General features: G+C 31.5%; 2 protein-coding genes across 2 annotated transcripts; one reads left to right on the top strand and one right to left on the bottom strand.

The window, feature by feature from the left end:
* Positions 1–1,487: 1,487 nt before the first annotated feature.
* On the bottom strand, positions 1,488–4,169 carry LOC148581965 (uncharacterized). The gene is made up of 3 exons (XM_088494730.1): positions 2,667–4,169; positions 1,718–2,456; positions 1,488–1,672 (listed from the first exon to the last, which is right to left on the bottom strand). Exons 1-3 carry the CDS (start codon positions 4,167–4,169, stop codon positions 1,488–1,490), a joined length of 2,427 nt encoding a protein of 808 aa, XP_088350856.1.
* Positions 4,170–5,093: 924 nt separating this feature from the next.
* On the top strand, positions 5,094–7,863 carry LOC107621789 (UDP-glycosyltransferase 83A1-like). The gene is made up of 2 exons (XM_016323785.3): positions 5,094–5,662; positions 6,830–7,863. The coding sequence occupies exons 1-2, from the start codon at positions 5,173–5,175 to the stop codon at positions 7,702–7,704; spliced, it is 1,365 nt and encodes a 454-aa protein (XP_016179271.1). The 5' UTR covers positions 5,094–5,172; the 3' UTR covers positions 7,705–7,863.
* Positions 7,864–17,539: the final 9,676 nt, after the last annotated feature.

Genomic DNA, 17,539 nt, shown 5'->3' with positions numbered 1-17,539 from the left:
GCTTTCGACCTATAAATCGGAATTGTAATTATGGCAGCCCCCAAGCTCAACTTGTTAGATTGAAAAGAGAAAAAAAATGAAAAAAATTGGTAGTAAAAAAGTGATATTGAAAGATTGTGAACGATCGAACAGATGAAATAGATAAACAAATAAATAAGATGAATAAAAAAATTAGAATGTGAGATAGTTACGGCTATTCAATGAGTGGTAGCCCTCAAACTTAGTCAGTTAGTCGATATTTATTCAAAACCAATTGAATGGTAAGAGTTGTTCGATCAATATAATTGTGTGGGGATACTTTTCTGCTTGAGAACAATTTTTCATGGATGGCATATAGTATTTGATTGATGCGAACTGAAAAGTTCGAAAATATGTATTCGTTGACCGAATCGATTGTATGATCCGAGGATGCAATGATCAATTGTCTTGAGAATTTTTCCAACCCACACCAATTTATTGACGAATTTCTTGCCCAAACAATTAATTATTGAATATTGAGTGAATAATAAAGATTTGTAACATAAATAAAATGGATTGAAAGTAAACATGCATAAATTATTGTAAAATAGAAAAATAAATTGAGATCTAATTGAGTTTGTTTTTTGATTGGTAAAAAGTCATTTTTTTTCTGATTGATTAATAGCTAATTTTGTTTTTCGATGGATTGATTGATTGATTTTGATATATGAAATGATAAGATACACGTATAATGTGAAGCAATTCGAATATATAGAGTAGTAGATACCTCGTAGGAAGCTATGATGTATTGAAAGTTGACATAAAGAATTTATATGAGCAAATTAGATTATACATATAGATAATTTCACCGAAGTAGAAATGTCAACGGCGACTTATAAGTAAGGTTCATAAGTTATAACTCGATCTGAGTTGGTGGAGAAGGTGAAAAATTGAAGACACATTAAACATGTCCTGTTCCAATCATCAATACATTAAGAAGAAATTTTGTTAAATACATATTCTGAAATTATTGGCTAAAGTTAAAATTAAGCACCGTCATTCCGAATAATTGAAAAAACATGAATAAGACAGCATGAACATTGAGTAATTAGTTGAAGAACAAGCAATAATTGCTAATAATAATAATATAAACAACAAATAGAGAAGTTTTCAATAATACATGAAAACAATTGAGAAAGAATAAGAACAAATGTAGCTTGTTAACTTGTCAATAGGAATAAGTAGTTATGTATTATGCTGATTTGCTAAAAATCAATAAGAAAGTGTCATTACCATAGTAAGTTCTTAAAATTTTTATAGTCAGTAACATAAGAAGAAGAAAGAGGAATTCGGCATAATAATAAATATTCTGATTAGAGCAAAGCAATGTGAAATAAGGAATAAAGTGAATACTCATTCACGAGTAATACGTGAATTTAAAATGAACATAAAAAAAATTCACTATCAATAAAAGGATAGAATAAATGATAAGTTTGTAAAAATTTATTAAAAAATATTATAAAAGATTGTTAAATTTGGTTAAAAACTCGAATATAATTCCAACTTTGTGAACTTCGGTGGAATATCTCTGTTAGGTCCTCGGCATGGTTTGCTGTTTGCGTTGATTTTGCTACCATATCGTCAACATAGACTTCTATGTTTCGTCCGATTTGTTTTGAGAAGATTTTGTCCATGAGGAGTTGGTAGGTGGCACCTGCATTTTTTAGTCAAAATGGCATAACCTTATAACAGAAATTACCATTATCAGTGATAAAGGCCGTCTTGTCTTGATCAGCCTCATTCATTAGGATTTGATTGTAACCAAAGTAGGCGTCCATGAAGCTTAGGCATTGGAAACCAGAGGAGTTATCAACGAGTTTGTCGATGCACGGGAGGGGATACGTGTCCTTTAGGCAAGCATTGTTAAGGTCTGTATAGTCTACACACATCCTCCATTTGCCGTTGTTCTTCTTTACCATCACCACGTTGGCCAACCATGTGGTGTATCGGAGTTCCTTGATGAATCCAGCTGTTAGCAATTTCTGGGTTTCTTCCAAAGAGGCTAGCCTTTTTTCGGTGCCGAGGTGTCTTTTCTTTTGAGTTATAGGGCGGATTGACGGGTTGATTGCCAATTTGTGGCAGATGATGTTTGGGTCTATTCCTGATATATATGCGGGTGTCCAGGCGAATAGATCGACGTTTTGCCTTAAGAGTTCCACTATTATCTCTCGTTCTGCATCTTTTAGGGCGTTTCCGAGGTATGTGTATTTGTCTTCATTGTTCGTCAAATGCACCTTAGTGAGGTTATCGATTGGCATTGGTCGTTCCTTGTGGTTTGTCCTCGGATCTAGGTCTGCTAGAGGAGGTAGTTGTTCCGAGTTATACATTGTCTGGACATACTGTTGGTCATGATGCTTTGGTTGTTCGCTCTTTAGGCTGGCGTTATAGCACTGCCTGGCTTCTTTTTGGTCTCCGTGGATTGTCACCACTTTGTTATCCTACGAGAGAAACTTGACGCACAAATGTACAGTGGAAACAACAGCGTTGAATGCATTCAACGATGGTCTGCCCAGAATAATGTTATAAGGGCTTTTGCAATCGACTACAAGGTATTGTATTTCTAGTGTTTTGCTGTTGGGGTAATCCCCAAAAGTAGTCTATAACCAAATATAACCTCGGATAGAGACTCGCTCACCTGAGAAACCTACCAATTCTCCGGGTGATAGTTGTAGGACTTTGTCGCTCAGGTTCATCTTTTGGAACGTTGAGTAGAACAATACGTTGGCGCTGCTCCCTGGGTCCATAAGGATCTTTTTTATCAGAGGTTCTCCGACTTGTGCCGTGATGACCACGGGGTCGTCTAGGTTTCGATCAGTGGCCTTATAGTCCTCGGGACTAAACGATATTCCTGGTTTGTCCTTGTTGGCTTGCGGAGTTGTATTTGATTCCGTCATAGTCATCATAGCTCGGTATGTCCTTTTTCTGGCCGAGTTTGTGCACCCTCCACCTGTAAAACCACCAGAAATGCACTTTATTATTCTGCGGGGTGGATTGTTATCATTGTCTACCTTTCTTCCCTTGTCTCGGGAGTTGTCAATTGTTTTTTGTTGGTGGCCGAGGTCTTCGACGTTTTTTCTTCGTCCGCGGGTGTCTATATATTTGTCTAGCAGTCCCTGGCGCGCCAGTTTTTCGAGGACGTCCTTTGCTATTACACAGTCGTCCGTGGTATGGCCGTACTTTTGGTGGAAAGCGCAATATTTGGATCTGCCCACGTGCCTCTGGTCTTGGTAAGTACCGGCTCTGTTCGGTGGTTTGATGAGCTTGGAATGCAGTATATCTTTCACGATGTCCTCCCTTTTTGTGTTAAAGGGAGTGTACGTGTCTAACTTAAGGGTTAGTCTGAACGGTCTCTGGTCTGCCTTACTGGTCGGGTGTCTGCTTCGTCTGTCCTCTTCCTTGTTCGGGGTGGACTTTTCTGCTCTCCGCAGTGCTCGGAACTCCTCCACTTCGATTTGAGTTGTTGCTTTTTCTCGGAATTTGGCCAGGATCTTGGGCTTTGCTATCACAATGGATTCTTGGAATTTTTCTGGTCGGAGGCCACTTTTCAGGGCGTGGAGATGAACTTCAGGATTCAGGTTAGGTATCTCATTGGTTGCTTCTGCAAACCTGGTCATGTAGTCCTTTAGGCTTTCATTTGGTCCTTGTTTAATGGTACTCAGATAATCTAAGTTGTGGACATAGATTTTTGAGCCGACGAAGTGGTTGACGAACTGGTCGGCTAACTCGTCAAAATTTGAGATAGAACCTTCGGGTAAGTTAGAGAACCAGATGAGTGCGGCTCCGTCCAAGAAAGTTGGAAAGGTTCGGCATAAGATGGGGTCGGACTCTTTATTCATGAACATCATGGTGTAGAATTTAGTGACATGGACATTCGGGTCTCCTATTCCTTGGTAGGGCTTTAAAGTTGAAGGTAGGGTGAGGTTTTCGGGCATTTTGAAGTTCATAACTTGTTTTGTGAAGGGGTTGGTTCTTTTGACGATTGTCTTTGTTGTTTTGGGGATGGTTTGCTTGGTTTCTGAAGTATGCTCATCATTGTCCTCTTTTTGTTCGGCGCTTTTGTGTTCCCCCTTTGTGCAATCGTGCTCCATCTGTCGCAGGAACTCGGCCATCCTTTGGTTCTCGGCTCTGAGGGCCTCATTGATTGCTAACATCTCCGATTGTTTGGTTGATGTCGGAGGGAGCGTGGCTTTGTTCGTCCGCCATTATTTGTGTCCTGCAAAAAAAAAGAGGAGATAAAAAATATACAAAGCAAAGAAATAGTGGGGTTAAGTAAACTCGGTCCCATGGTGGGCGCCAAATGTTCCTGTATGAAAAGTTGACTCCGAGGTATAGCACGTTCTGGTGATAAGTAGACTGGCTTCCCTTAGAGTGACGAGGGCGGAACGTCGTTTTCTTTGACAATAAAAGGTTGTCGTGGGGTTATTTAATTTCGGCCCCACGATGGGCGCCAAATGTTCCTGTGTGAAAATGGGTCTCCGAGGTATAGCTGTTAGTGCTTGAACTTGCTTTTCTTGGGAGTGAGAGAAAGGAACATCGTCTCCTTGTAAGGACGGCGGCGTTGGGCACCTGCAAAGGGACTCCAACGCTCTAGTTAGTAAGAGTGTGAGTAATAGAGATAATATTCAAAGTGAATAACGTACCTCCATCATGTCAGGAGTGGATATATTTATAGAATTACTTTGCTACAGGCGGTTACTTAGTGGGCCTAATTATGTGATAACTGCTTTTTAGTGAGCTTCTTTAGAGAAATTTGTGGAGAGATTTCTATGCCCATTTGAGTTGGCACGTAGTTACTTGATTTTATGGGATAAGTCTGTTTGGAGAGCAAAACATGTACTCTCTCCACATACTCCTGATATATTGTGTATTTAGTTTTAACTAAATTCCAATTTATAATTTTACCTGAGCCAAAGTATAGCCAACGAACAGAACAGATATAATACTTTATTACTGAAAAGTCTCCTTGTCAATTTATAATTTTATATCGGCATTCATTGATCCCGAGATTGTAACTAACATTCAAACTTGTAAATATTTTTATTTCAATATATACTTATACTAACTTAGTAGGTAGATAAACATGCGCCAACGCGGTTACCAGATATATGTACTTGGAAAAGCATCAGAAACTGTAACACATAATCACAGGACAACATGAGTGTTCCAACTATGCTAATTTTACCATTCCCTGCTCAAGGACATGTCAATCCAATGATGATCTTGTCTCGAAGATTGGCTGAAAATGGTTGTAATATCATCTTTGTCAACGCTGAATTCATCCATAAGAAAGTGCTGAGTTCCCTGGGGAATCAAGAAGGCGGCGTTAACCGACAATCTCGGATAAAGTTGGTGTCAATCCCGGATGGATTAGGACCTGATGCAGACAGAAATAATTTGAGGGAAGTATCTGATTCTTTAATGAAGAACATGCCTGCTATGCTTGAGAAGCTAATTGAAGATCTTAGATTGAAAGATGGTATCACAGTAAGTTGCATAGTTGCTGATTCAGCTATGGCAGGGGCGTTGAAAATTGCAAGCAAGATTGGAATCAAAGGAGTTGTGTTCTATCCATCATCAGCAGCAATGTTAGCCTTGCAGTGTAGCATACCAAAGCTTATTGAGGATGGGATCATAGACTCTAGTGGTAAGGATATCACATTTCAAATTTCACTAACCAAACTTGTTTGCACGTTTTTGGGGTTTGTTTAGTTTTTATTTTTAACTTCTAAGATAAGGAATGTTTTTGTTAACTTATTAGAAGTTTTACCACTGCTTCTAACATGTTAATTCCATCGATTTATGAGATTGCAGTGGCTAAGGATAAAAATCACCTTTAATTTTTTGAGTTTGAGACAATTTTAAATCATATTAATAGATAGGAAATGAATATTGAAAAAGAAATAAATGCTTATCCAATTTAAAAAAGAGAGACTGTATGAACTCTGTCCGAGCTCACACCTCTAAAATACTTCTAAACTCAAACTAAGTTTAGCAACTTCTAAATGCTAACCCAATTTAAAAAAAAGGAAACTAATCCTAATTCAAATAACCGAAAATTTTATAAAGATAATGAATATTATGAATTTTTCCAAAATTATCTTTCTTGTATCACTTTTGGTTCTTTCTATGATTCTTTGCTCAAGAATAAATCAATTTTTTTCAATTACAAAAAGATAGAATAGAAAAGATGAAAATAAGATTGTTTAATAAGTAAGTTCTTGTAAATTTGACTTCATCCTTAAGAGGTTGTCAATTATATAATGATAGTCAATCTCTAAAAATGAATATGCTATACCAAGGAGATATTTTCTTCTTTTGAGCGACAAAAACTTTTTAAGAAATAAAAAATGTCTAATTATCTAATTTTTTTAATTTTTGTGTACATCTTTAAATATTTAGTCAAATATATTTTTTTTTAATTATTAAATTTGATGTACTATGAATATAAAATACTTTACACAATTTTCTAGTTACATCGATTTTTTTTTTAATGATCATTAACATGATTTATGTAAAAAGTAATTATTTTTCTTCTAACATGATATTATATATGATTGGATGTATGTGTAAAATTGTGCATACACTCATAAATTCTTAAAATATTTCTAAGACTTATTTGTTGTTGTATCTTTCATGATCATGTTGATAGTTAAAAGCATAAATTGGAGTGGATAATTTTGTAAAATTCTTTGTAATTACAACGTGAGTGTATATTGTTATTACAATTGTTTTTGTAAATTCTGCTGCATTCATTGAGGCAATGCACGTCACATCGTGATCATAATCAACAATTAATGTTTTGAAACTGCAGGGTTACCAGTCACACAAGAAACGTTTCAATTATCACCAAGTTTTCCACACATGGACACAGGATCCATATGGTGGGCAAAAGGGTTTGACTCTGTGTTTGGGAATTTGGTGTTCAACAATATTGTTCATGGCATGCAAACTCTGGAATTGACAGAGTGGTGGCTTTGTAACTCCACACCCGATCTTGAACCACAAGCATTGTCCTATGTACCAAAGTTATTGCCAATTGGTCCATTATTGAGAAGCCATGATGACGATCAAGGTGTAACTGAAAGATCTTTGGGACAATTCTGGGAAGAAGATCTGTCTTGTATAAATTGGCTTGATCAACAACCTCATGCTTCTGTCATATATCTTGCTTTCGGAAGTCTCACTCATTTTGATAAAAAACAATTCACAGAACTCGTTCTTGGACTTGAACTCACTAATAGACCATTTCTTTGGGTTGTGCGTCAAGATTCCAATTGCAACCCCCATGAATTTAAAGGGAATCAAGGTAAGATAGTTGAATGGGCTCCTCAGCAAAAAGTGTTAAGTCACCCTGCCATAGCTTGTTTTGTTAGCCATTGCGGTTGGAATTCGACTATAGAAGGTTTGTCCAATGGAGTCCCCTTCTTGTGTTGGCCATGTTTTGGTGACCAATTCTTTAACAAAACATATATTTGTGATGAGTTGAAGGTTGGATTAGGATTTGATTTAGATGAAAATGGACTGATCTCACGTGAAGAGATAAAAGTGAAAGTGGATAAAGTGCTTAGCGATGAGAACATAAGATCAAATGCTCATGTGTTAAAAGAGAAGCTGCTGAACGCCATAAAAGATGGAGGAAGGTCTTGTGAGAATTTAAACAAGTTCATCAAGTGGTTGAAAGAATAAAGGTTTAGATTTGCTCAGATGAATAATAATTGAAAAGAGCCTGTGATGTTTTCTAAGCTTGGTTTGCTTATTATTATTACTCCACCCTTTTGGTGTTGAGTTGTAATAATTATTATATATATTATAAACAAAGAAGGCATTATTCTATCTATGGGAATATGGGATTGTACCAATGTGTTCAATATACAACTAGGGGCTATTTTTTTCTATATTATAAATAATTTGGTAATATGCATTGATATTTTAGGGTTGGCCAGTTATAAGATACAGATGTTAATTGGTATACAGATAAAAAGATCCCCTTAAATACAACGGTAGATTGACACGTAGTGTATGTGTCATTCATATTCATAATTGCTGTCGGTGAATAGCAGAAGTCTCACAGAAGAGGCAAAGGAGATGGCTCATAGCTGCTGAGCCGTGTAGCACCTGAGCTCCGAAAATCCGTTACGGGATTGGGTATTTTTAATTTTTTTTGGCCAGTGTTACGGGAATGCTATTGGATACATTGTTATCGTATTTTGGGCCTTTTGGATTTGAGTTTGAAGAAGTTCGGCATCATTTTTTTTGTTTGTGATAATAGTTGTTTGTTGAGAAAGGAATAAAATAAAAGTGGGCCCGTTTAGGGCAAAAGATGTTAGGAGGGAAAAATTCTAAGGAGTAATACTATATTGAAGAAGGTTTTAACCAAACAAAAAAAAATTATAGTGAAAAGTGATGATTTTTTGAAAAATAAAGATTATGTTTTTATGTAAAAAGAAATCCAGTTTTTAAAAAAAAATGCAATGCAAATATTTTTTAGGGTAAAGTATATTTTTTGTCTTTGACGTTTACTAAAAATTTTAAAAATACCCTTAAATTTTAATTTGTTTCAATTTTATTTTTAATGTTTTCGATTTGTATCAATTTTATCCTTATCTTCAAGCATGTTCTCAAAGATTTCAACAAAAAGATTCTACCTTTATCATCTTTGTTGAAATCATGTTGGGAATCAACAACCTTCTCTTCTCATGGGGCGTTGTATCTTTCAGTTTGCAAGTGTTGAAGGTAAGGTCTTATGGAAGTTGTTGGAGTCAAGCCAGAGATGCTCGAGCTTCTTTAGAACTCCGATGGTGACCGAAATCCCACCGAAAAAACTATTGTAGGACGAGTTGATGAGCTGACGTTGAAATTTGGAGGATAAAAATATACTTTACCCTATTTTTTAAATTTAATTAAAAATATTTATTGTTCACATAATTCTATTCTTTATAAAAAGAAAATCATTAAGATATTGGGAATTGTATTTTCAAAAAAATTCATTGGAATAAAAAGAAATAAAAAAGTTTTAAATGAGATAAATTGAACCAATAATTGGCACAGATAAGCAATGTTATTATTATTATTTGTCTAATTAATCCACTATAAAAATAACAAAAGTTTTTAGTTTTCTAAAACCTTAAAAAATATAAATGGAGTGACCTTTGAATTACATAATAAATTAGCTTTTGTTCTTTTAGAATATTAGATATATTAGTGATTAGTCTATAATAAAATGTCTTTTAACTGTTTAACTCTATTTGAGAAAAGAAAAAATTAATTGGTCTTTTTATATTATTTAAAACTAATTTATTTAATAAAATATCATGAATTAATATTTTAACTGTTTAATTCGATTGGTTATTATTACTATTTGAAATTTGAAACACAATTACATGTGAGCATAAAAAAAATAATGAAAACACTGAAGAAAATAAATTTTGAAGATCAAAGAGTAATAAATTTTGAAGCTCAAAGACTAATAATTTTGAAATTTGAAACACAATTTGAGCGTCTACTAATATCATTAGTGTCATCATAGGTAATCGGAGATTAATGTACTGGATTCGTTGGGCTGCCTCAATCGTCAGATGGAGGAAGCCTCTGACCTGGTTCACGTCTGGGAGCTTCCGTCCGAGTTGTATGCGTGAAAAAATGGGGGTAGTACCTGCAAAGACACTTCGATACCTATGTCAACAAGGGTCTAAGCAAGTTTTAAAGAGTATTGGAACCTAGAGATACCTGAGGGATGTCAGTGTATTTATAGTGGTGAACCAATAACCACCGTTGAAGCATTCCATCTTTTAAGGAGGATAACCGTCCCTTTATCTTAAGGAAGTTGAGATATGGCTCCTTAGAGCAAGTTGTGGTTAGAACCGACTTCTTGAGAGAAGGTCGGTGTCGAGTGAGGGTCAATATTTGAATTTGGCCTCTCATTTAGACCTGGGTCTTAGCGTTTGGGCAGAGTATAAACAATTAGTATACAAAAATAAAATTTAAATAGAAGAAGTAATAAATAACGAATTTAAATTTAAAAATTAGCAAGACTATTTATTTGGATAGGCTTTTGTTGGAAACATATTAATAAATTGAATGAATATTAGCTATAAATTTCAAAAAAAAAACTCGATTCAGACAAAAATAGATCTTTAGGATTATCTTTTTTTTTTGTTACGTGATATGAACACATGGTAATCTTTTATGAAGTCGTTCGAATTTTTCGTGAGGAGGTGTGCATGGGATGGTATCTACAAGGGACTTAGATGCTTAAATAAAAAAGGATTTTAAGCAGACTTTTATATAAATTAGAATTGAAAAATCCCTAAAATAAAAATGAGAGTTAAATAATTGGACGAGTGACCTAGTGATAACTCTTGTAACTTTTCCTCCTAATCTGGTGGTTAGTTATCTTCTTTTTTCTAAAAATTATTGAGATCTTATATTTAAATACAGAAATATATTTATATGTGCAGTTAAGATTATGCACTCTAAGTCGGCCTCCACAAGGTCGGACACACCGACAAAATGGATTTGATATTTATATATAGGCTTTGTCTGGTTCTTGAGCCTTGTTTTGAGTTTTGTGGCCGAACATGAACAATAGTCAATATATTATTTTTTATTTATTTAATATAAAATATAAATCAAACAATTTAAAGTCTATCATATTTTTCGACTATAAAAAAAACTCTTAAAAAATAAGAGTATATATAATTATATTATTCGTATGTCAATTTTGCCCTAAACTTTACATTAAAATTTTTTTAATGTTTATTGCGATAATAAAAAATAAAAATTATGTCCATCTATAACTTTTTTAATAATGATAATGTTCTTTTTACGATAATCAATTAATTAATTAGTAAATCGGTTTTAAGTTTTCTAAAATATAAATATTTATGTTCATACCCTGACCCAATGATAAGGCCCAGGTCCAAGTGAAAGGCCCAATACAAAGGATTAAGCCTCGCTCTATACCGACCTTCACCCCATGAAGTCGGCTCCTACCACAACTTGCTCTAAAGAAGTCGGGACGAAGATTAGCTAGCAGATAAACACTCATTCAAATGAGTAACTGCCCCTAAAATCTCTCTACCCACTTCCTGGAGCCATATCTCAACCTCCCTAAGATAAAGGGACGGTTATTCCCCATGAATAACGGAATTACTCCAACGGTGGTTATGGGTTCACCACTATAAATATACCGACACTTCTTAGGTATCACTAAGCCTAATACTCTCTAGACTTGTTTTGCTCCATTTGCTGACTTTAGCATCGGAGTGTCTTTGCAGGTACCACCCCGGGGTCTTGGATCATCAATCCGCTTGGATACTCCCTTATCCCAACGATTGGGCCAGCCAGACTAATCCAACCCAATAATCTCTGGTTACCCATCGTAACAATTTATTTTCCACTTCAAATATTAGTTGCGAGTAAAAAATTTTATTTATATATTAACTGAAAAATTTATAAAAGTCTGACTTTAAAGAATACAACATTAATTATATTGTAATTATAAAAATTTTCAATTTTTTACAGATCTGACGGTTTCAAATTTAAGAAAAATAACATATTTTTAAAAAAATTGACTAATGTTGATTGTATTTAGTTAAAAGAAATTAATCTTTTTAATTGATTTCTGATTCATATTCATTATTAGTTCTTTTATAATTTTACTTATATATTAAAAATTGAGATTTAGTTTCAAAATTAAGTGGTTAATTAAATTTGAAAAATTGGATTATCACTGTTTATTAATTTTTTGATCGAGTTAATTTATTTAATTATTCCTAATTTTGATATTAATTCAAATTTAAGAAAATAAATTCTGTTACACCCTAATTCAAATTTAAATGCTAATTAGTAATCTCTTGATAAAAACGTGCATTAATTTTTTTTAAATATTACTTGAATTTTCTACTCGGTTATATTTAAATTAGTTTTATTTTTTGTTATTTATAATTATAAATGTCACTATAAGTAAACACGTATAAATAAAAACATAAGAAATATTTGTGTCAATTATATTATATTTATTAATATAATTATGATGTTTATTAATATTATTTGTGAATAAATACATATAATATATAACGATTTTATGAATATAAACTAATTAATTATTTTTCGAAATAAAAAATGTTGAGCTCAACCGGAGCCTATAGCAATTAGTTTACCAATGTGGCAGTTTATGTTGGCCAATTTAATTTTTTCCATTCCCGAATTGTATTTATAAGAACCTTTTTTCCAATAAATTGCGACAAGTAAATTAATTTAAGAAAGGATACCCGACATTATTTTTTAGGGTACGTTGACGAGAGCCCAAACCAACGGAACGCGTAACTTTTGTAACCCCGTTCAAGTTCACCCCACCAAGCCGGTTCCGTCTCACCTCCCATCAGCTCCCACCAGCCTTTCTCAGCCACCTGCAAACTGCAACATGAGACCAACACGTGTCATTACGTGAAATACAGTAAAACAAATCTGTATATCTGTACGAAATTTGCTCTGTATACTAGTGCGACCCTTTAGGGTTATTGTGTTTTTATTCTGCTATGGTTCTGACACAAAACGTAAATGACATTTTGTGGATAAATAATAATTTTTATGTAAATAAAAACAAAATGTAATCGATGTTTGGTATTAAAAGAATTTTTTTAATGTTTATATATAAAACGGCAGTGATGTTTTGCATAATTATTATTTTTTTAATTGAGAAAAAAAAAATAGCGGTGATGTTTTATGGCGTCCGTCAGATATTCCCACAACGATGTTAAACACCATTTTTTGGTCATTTTCGTGGGTTACAATAATTAGACTCCAATATTAAAAAAAATTATAATTAGGAATGAGTATTAAACCACACTTAAAATTTGTTAAAAATTTTGATATTATTTTTAGAGTAAATATCGTTTTTATCCCCAACGTTTGGGGTAAGTCTTATTTGTGTCTCTAACGTTTAAATCGTCTTATTTGTATCCTTAACGTTTATAAAAGTGATTCAATGTTATCCTACTATCAATTATACTAACAAATCAGATTATATTTTTCAATTATTCTCACTTGGATGTATTCATTCTCAATTAGGTCTCACTTGGATGTGGTCGATTTTAATATTATATCCACTATTTGTGTTTAGATTCAATTATGTCCCTAGAAAAGTGAATTATGTAAATATTGTAGAAATTAGTTTCAACATTTGATGAGCTATTTTTCGGAGTAGATCATCAATTCTATCCCAGACATTTGTATTCTAACTTCAAGAAAAGATTTTTAAAATTCAAACTAAAGCGCTCATAATGTGTAATTGACGGCAAGATAACATTGAATCACTTTTACAAACATTAGGGATATAAATAGGACGATTTAAACGTTAGGGACACAAATAGGATTTATCTCAAACGTTGGAGACAAAAACGAAACTTTACTCTTATTTTTATATGCCAAATTTAATGTTTACAAAAAATTTTAGATTTTTAAAGCATTTAAAATATACAAAAGTATTTATAATAAAATATAATAAATTTAAAGTATTTAATAACCTTAATAACGATAAAAAAATTATTTATATTTTAATAGATTGAGACAAATCTGATGAGTCAATAAAACTAATTAATAATTCTAGATCTAGCCTATTAACATTAAGTTTTTTATAATAAGTCAGACCATATCAGACTAAATATACAACAGATTGTAGCCTTGTAGGTGCAGGTTGTCAAAAGTAGCCAATTTCCTACTCTAAATATACAAGAGTTTGTAGGTTTAACTAATGAACTCACAAAAATCTATTTAAAATGGTTTTCAATTATGAATTGCATCATCAAATGTGGTTGTGTATACAATTACAAATAATCATGACCAATGCCGTCTCTGGTGAAATAAAGCACATTTATTATTTCCAATTCTGAAGTTGCTATTAGCAATTTCTGGCAAAGGGGGACACTCTTTTCAGTCTTTCTCATACATAAATGCTTGTTGGGTCATGCATGATAGAAGCCCCAAGGTGATCCATAGTGAATACGAATAATTTTGTTTGTATGAATGCAAAAATATGCATAACCACTTATCTTTTTATTTATAATAATTTGTAGAATTTACAAACTAAAAGAAAAATTAACGATTATGAATATTTTTGTAGCATTAAGTTTTTCTTACTTTTATAGAAGAATAGCATAACAAATGATTGCAATTTTTTCATCTTCTTTCCTTGTTGGTGGTTGCTAGCTAGAATTTGCGGTTTCTCTCAGATTTTTTAACATTTGTTGTAGCTTCTAATAAGCACGGGGTGCAACACATATCAATGGAAAACGATGCAACTAACACACTTCACTCATTAGGATATGTGTCCTTTATTGCTTTGTTATTGTCATTTTTTTTCTAGTTCTATGTGTATCTAAAACATAACATCTATAGAAAAATCAATTGCGCTAAAAAAAATGAAAATTGTGATTAGGTATATAAGGTTGGATGACATTTATTGCTTCTGTAAACGAGGCACATGGAATGGAAGATGAAAAGGAAAGTAGTGGCCTGGTGCCTGGTGGGATAGAGAGAGATAATAGATATTAGATAACAAAAAGAATTTAGAAAGGGGTAAAGTTGCCATTATTGAACATTTTAGGGGTAATAGTGGAAGAAAAACCTCCATCGCTCGTTGTATACCTTCAATTTAGTGTGGTACAAATACTATTGCTTTCTTAAATCCACCGTGTACTTTTTTCTATTTTTTTTATCAGATAGAAAATTCGAACTCGCAATTTCTTAAATGAGTATAGGGAGACTATCAGTCGTGGAACTTAGTTCAGACAAGGGGTGGCCATGGCCCCCCAAATTTTTTATAAAAAAATTAGTAGTACTTTTTCAAAAGATAAAAAATAGTTCAATTGACTTAAATAATTTATGACTTAAAGTATCTAATAAGTTCAATAAACAACATTCTCTCTATCTTTAGGTTTAAATATAAAAAATTAGATATCTTTTATTTATTTAATTTAATTTTTTATATAATAAAAAATAATAAAATATTCAATAAGTATTAATATTATTGTATTTGTATAAATTGATAAAAAAATTCAATAAATATTATAAATTTTAATATTTGTCCTTCTAACTTTTTCTTTATATATTTTACAGGATATATATTCAAATTTTTATATAAAATAATAATGAAAAATCAAAGAATTGATACATTTTTTAAGAGGAAGGCTAATATTTAAGAAGGAGAACATATAACTTTTACAATATCAACACATGTAGATAGTTCTTCTACTTTAATGAATTACGAAGAAAGTGAGATATAACCTTCAAAAGTTCAAAAAGTTATATCTGATGACTTTAACTTTAACTTTTTGGAACGAGATCTTAAAAAAGGGCTTTAAATTTGGCAGTATCACCCAAACCAGAGAGATGAGATTAGACGAACTTATCTTAAACGAGATCCATATAAAAAAATATTTTGACAATTATTTTCTATTTAGCCCCCCAAAATTTTGTTTCAAGTTCCGCCACTGGAGACTATATCATTTGATTGTCTTCAAATTAATATTCAAATAAATTCTTAAAATTATATTTATATTTTAATTTAATTTTTAAAATTTTAATTTATTCAATTTTATCTATCATCTCAATTTACTCAAAGTTAACACTTATAAATTCTTTAAGATATTTTATTACTCAAATTTAAGGAGAATTTTTTAAAGGACAAAGTGACTTCAAGACTATCATCTATAATTCTTAGCAATTCAAGTATTAAATAGAAAGTTGAGATTCAAAGCTTTTTTTATAATTTCATAATAAATATATTTATTCTTTTATATTTTAAAAAAGTATTATTTAATTTTCTTATATACTTTTCTCTTTTTAAAGTTATTTTTATTAGTGGTATATATAGACTTTTAGACAATTTTAATAATTTGTCCTACTAAAAATTATTTATTTATTTGTTTTTATATTTTTAATATATTAAATATATAAAAATTAAAAAAAAAATTATTAGTATATTCTTAAAATGTATCTTTAAAATATAAGAGTTAATTTTTTTTTATATATGATAAAATCACTTATTGATAATTGAATTTGTTGCTCTTTTGACAAAATTTTGTATAATTGCTATTGAATTGTTTTGTTTTTACTCTACAAATTCTAACTTTAGTTAAACGAGAATATATAAACTTAAAAGAGAACATTCTTAAGGGTTGTAAGAACTGCCAATAAATTATAGTTCAAATGACATAGTCTCCCCATACTCAATTAAGAGGTTGCGGGTTCGAAAAAAAAAAGGGTTGTAAGAACAAATTTTAATTGAATGTTTTTAAAGTGATCATTTTGATATTTATGATAAGTGAACTAATTTAAAGTCAAAATTTGTATTAAAGTTGATCTCATTTTAGAATGACAGTATTATTTTGATGAAATACTAATAAATTTTTTTGTTATTTGTATAATTGTCTTGATAAAATTAATAAAAATAATATAAAATTTAAATTGAATTAAGACTAAGTATTAAAATGATAAATCTTATATTTAATCTCAAATTGCTATTATTTTTTACATATAATCTTACAAATATTAATATGATATATATGAAATTTAAAATAAAATTAAAATAGACTCTAATATTAGAGTTGTTCTTTGTTAGAGTATAACTAGGATCAATTAGATCAATTATCATTATTTAGTATATTTGAATATTTATTATAGGATATTACGTCTTTATTATTTCGATTCTTTTAACACCTATAAATACTATTCTATATTGTATTACTCTAGATAATTTGAATAGACACACAAATATTTTCTCTACTGCTCTCTCTTACCCCTCTTTAACACTCTTAAGAGTTACTGAGCCGCATAACATTATCAATAATTAAGTTCACTACTATTTGGACTTTGGAGGCTTAAATTAGGAACATGTCCTTGTCAATTTATATCCACATTTATTGATGGATTATGAGATTGTAACTAATCTTCAAAACTCGTAAATATTTTTATGAAAATGTTAGAAATTTATTATTTTTTGTCATTAATTAGTTATCAATTCAATTTTTTTAATTTAATTCTTTTAATTTAGTAATCTAACAATATATTTTATCTCATATTTTTAAATAGAAAAAAATTTGGTAATCAAAAAGTTTCAGCTATAATTAGCCAAAATTTTCTATAATATACTTCATTTACATTATTTAATAACAGTTTTATTTTTTAGCCCACTCTCTTATCATTCCACTTACCATATTCTTATCAACTCTATTTATTAATGATATTAATTATAATATCATATTCCTTATTATTAAGCAAGGAGAGTTGTTTGCTATTTGGAGAAGCTTTCTTTTAACATGGGACTCGGGACAAAGAGACATTATATGTGAGACAGACTGTGTAGAGGCTTTTACTATTGTCAATAATTTACAAGATTGCTCTGGGTTTATTGATCCTTTGGTATTAAAAATCCGAGATATCATGTCTTGGAAATGGCGTGTTGATCTTCGGTTGATCTTGAGAGATGCAAATACAATAGCAGACATCATGGCAAAGACTG

Source organism: Arachis ipaensis, chromosome B10, assembly GCF_059453495.1.
Source record: "Arachis ipaensis isolate K30076 ecotype BB chromosome B10, ASM5945349v1, whole genome shotgun sequence".
Classification (NCBI taxonomy): domain Eukaryota; kingdom Viridiplantae; phylum Streptophyta; class Magnoliopsida; order Fabales; family Fabaceae; genus Arachis; species Arachis ipaensis.
The sequence above is the reverse complement of the archived record's forward strand: the minus strand, read 5'-3'. Positions and strand labels throughout refer to the sequence as shown.